At 29.9% G+C, this 2,639-nt stretch overlaps 1 protein-coding gene across 1 annotated transcript; it reads left to right on the top strand.

Annotated features, from left to right (window-relative positions):
* Positions 1 to 1,386: 1,386 nt before the first annotated feature.
* LOC111369330 (RING-H2 finger protein ATL29-like) lies at positions 1,387 to 2,101 on the top strand. The gene has a single exon (XM_022990808.1). It carries the CDS (start codon positions 1,442 to 1,444, stop codon positions 1,949 to 1,951), a length of 510 nt encoding a protein of 169 aa, XP_022846576.1. The 5' UTR covers positions 1,387 to 1,441; the 3' UTR covers positions 1,952 to 2,101.
* Positions 2,102 to 2,639: the final 538 nt, after the last annotated feature.

Genomic DNA, 2,639 nt, shown 5'->3' with positions numbered 1-2,639 from the left:
TATATATATATATATATGATAGTGAAATCAAATTGACCTTTAATATTAAGAAAAATCTTCACTACTCATATTATGGCAATGTTTATCTCAATTTAAAGATAAATTAATAGGTAATTTGCACTTACTAGATTTTTGCAGCCTGATGGAAGTTGAGAATTCAAGGCTATTAGTGGCTTATTTCTTGATTTTCTATGTCTTGCACAGTTTTCACACTCATTGAGAGAGATACAACACGGCGCTACAAGAAAATTTACCTTTTGTAACGAGCAACAAACATTGTCATAGTTATTTTGTAACGTGCATATGCATGGTTTTCGATGTTGTAGTAGTGTAGGTGGATACGACAACCGATAATGCACGTTGTTAAAGATTTAAATATATGTTTCTTTACCATTCTAGATAAACATAAATAAATAAAAATATTTTGTTTAAACAATTTTTAGATGAAGTAGTTTGATATACATTAGAAAGTCTTCTGTTAAACTCTCTATACCACTTGTAAGTTTCAGGTTTTTGTAGTTCTTTATAAAGGAAAATTTTAGATGACTCAATTCAAAGAATGTATTGAAAAAATAAAAAATGATAGTGATTCCAAGAATACTGGAAATACTCCAATGTGCAATGCATCTATGATTTATCTATGGTATTCACTAATGTATTGAGATTCTATATGTATAATATGCTCTTCATAGATAAAGAGTCTTCTGGAGATATTTTAAACAAAGTAAATAAATTTATTTGTAAAAAATAAATTTTTTCTGATCTTTTCTCAGAAATCCAAAATCTAAGCCTTGGTTTGGTTTATAAATTACTTATAGATGGTCAAATTTTATTTTTAATTACACTTTAATTGATTCGCGACTACTATTCACTTATTTCCATCTCATGTCTATATTTTTGTAAATTAAATAGTTATAAATTCTTCACAAATGGAAGCGAAATGAATACCCAATGATCTATATTTAATTTTCAAATTTAAAAACTTTTGGTATCACCTATTAAAAATATAATGTAAATAAATTAGTTTGTGTTATCAGTAGGAGTTAAACATTTAAAGGCGCTTAACATGATACTAGAGCAAGTAAAAATTATGAAGTCTTGTCAAACATCGACTTATGAATATGTGAAAAATGTGTGCTCAATAAATTCTTAAACAGGTCAAGTTTATAAGAAAAAACAACTACAATCTTCACGTGACAAAACATGTTGATGTCCTGAAGATAAATCCAAATTAATAAGTATTTTTCTTGATTGCGCTTAAGCTTTTAGACAACATGAAATTCGATCCCTTACAAGAATCTTTTTCTAGTAAACAAGATAGGTAAAATTTATGGCCAAAATATCATAGTTCAGAATTAGGACCACCTAACTGTGTATATATACACCCCACAATTTGTCTCCCAAATGAAATTCTCAGACAACACAAAATAAATAAATAAAAATGCAAATCCCTTCAGCCCTTTATGTTCTTCCTCCTTTAGCAATCTTCATTTTGACCATCAGAAACGTGTTCCAATTCCTTCATCGGTCTATTATGTTCAAAACTATTTGTCAAATAGCTTCCCAGTTGAAATGGGCTTGGGATTTCCTTCTTCACCAGTCCTTCTTTCAGCAGTATTCCGGTGTCAACATGCTGCAAAATCTTGATGAATTCAGTGGAACGCGTATCGGGCCGCAAAATATGACTGATTCTATGGATCCAGTGGAATGTTCAATTTGCCTATGTAATATTGATGAAGAAGATGAAGTTAGAGAGCTGATTAATTGCAAACATGTTTTCCACAGAGTTTGTTTGGATAGGTGGGTTGGATATGGGCACTGGACATGCCCTTTATGTCGGAATTATTTGAAGATTCCTAGAATCGCTGCTGAGGTTTATGAACAAGAAATATTAGTGTTTGATTTCTGTTCTGTTAGATCAAGCAATCGCTGCACATGGTGGCTACGTTAATGTTGTAGTGCACGTTTGGTACGTCGTATTAAATATGATTAGCAATGCTTATTTGTGAAATGCTGCAATCCTTGTTAGTAAAGATGTTAATATTTTGTATCCGGGTCTAATATGAAATAATTTGAATATAAATATATTCCTATTCAATCATCTGTTTTATTTGCCACTTGATAGGAACATTCACTGCGAAGAAGAAAAAGAAAACATACACAAAGAAAAGCTTGAAAGTTTTGAAATTCTAGTTTGGTTGACACAATTTCCACCAATGTTTACAAAATACTATATACAAATGCTTTAATTACTCCTCTTAACGAGGATAACTTTTTATTATGAAACTTCAATGTTCAATATGATTTCGAACTAAAAAATAACAAACTAGAACAAACAATTTGATCAATCTAAATCTCAAATGAGCAATATAATTCTAAGATTATTAATCACAAATGAAACACAAGATTAAAGTGACATGTCAAATAGTAAAATTTCGTGTTAATTTTAGAGTGCGCTTAAAAAGTTCATTGGTTCCTTTCTCTAGCTCTGCTTTATTGCCTCTTGGCTAGCTATTAAAGATGAAATAAATAATTGATATAACACTCGAGTTACTCATCTTGACAGAATTGACATTTTAAAATTAAAGTGTGATCAATAATCAAACTAGGAACCAACATAGATTGGTATATATTAATAC

This window comes from Olea europaea, chromosome 20 (assembly GCF_002742605.1).
Source record: "Olea europaea var. sylvestris chromosome 20, O_europaea_v1, whole genome shotgun sequence".
NCBI lineage: Eukaryota > Viridiplantae > Streptophyta > Magnoliopsida > Lamiales > Oleaceae > Olea > Olea europaea.
This window is presented reverse-complemented; position numbering and strand designations above follow the sequence as displayed.

What these genes read in the sequence shown, in the direction of transcription:
- LOC111369330 (XM_022990808.1), top strand. Translation starts at nt 1,442, where the DNA reads ATGCAAATCCCTTCAGCCCTTTATGTTCTTCCTCCTTTAGCAATCTTC.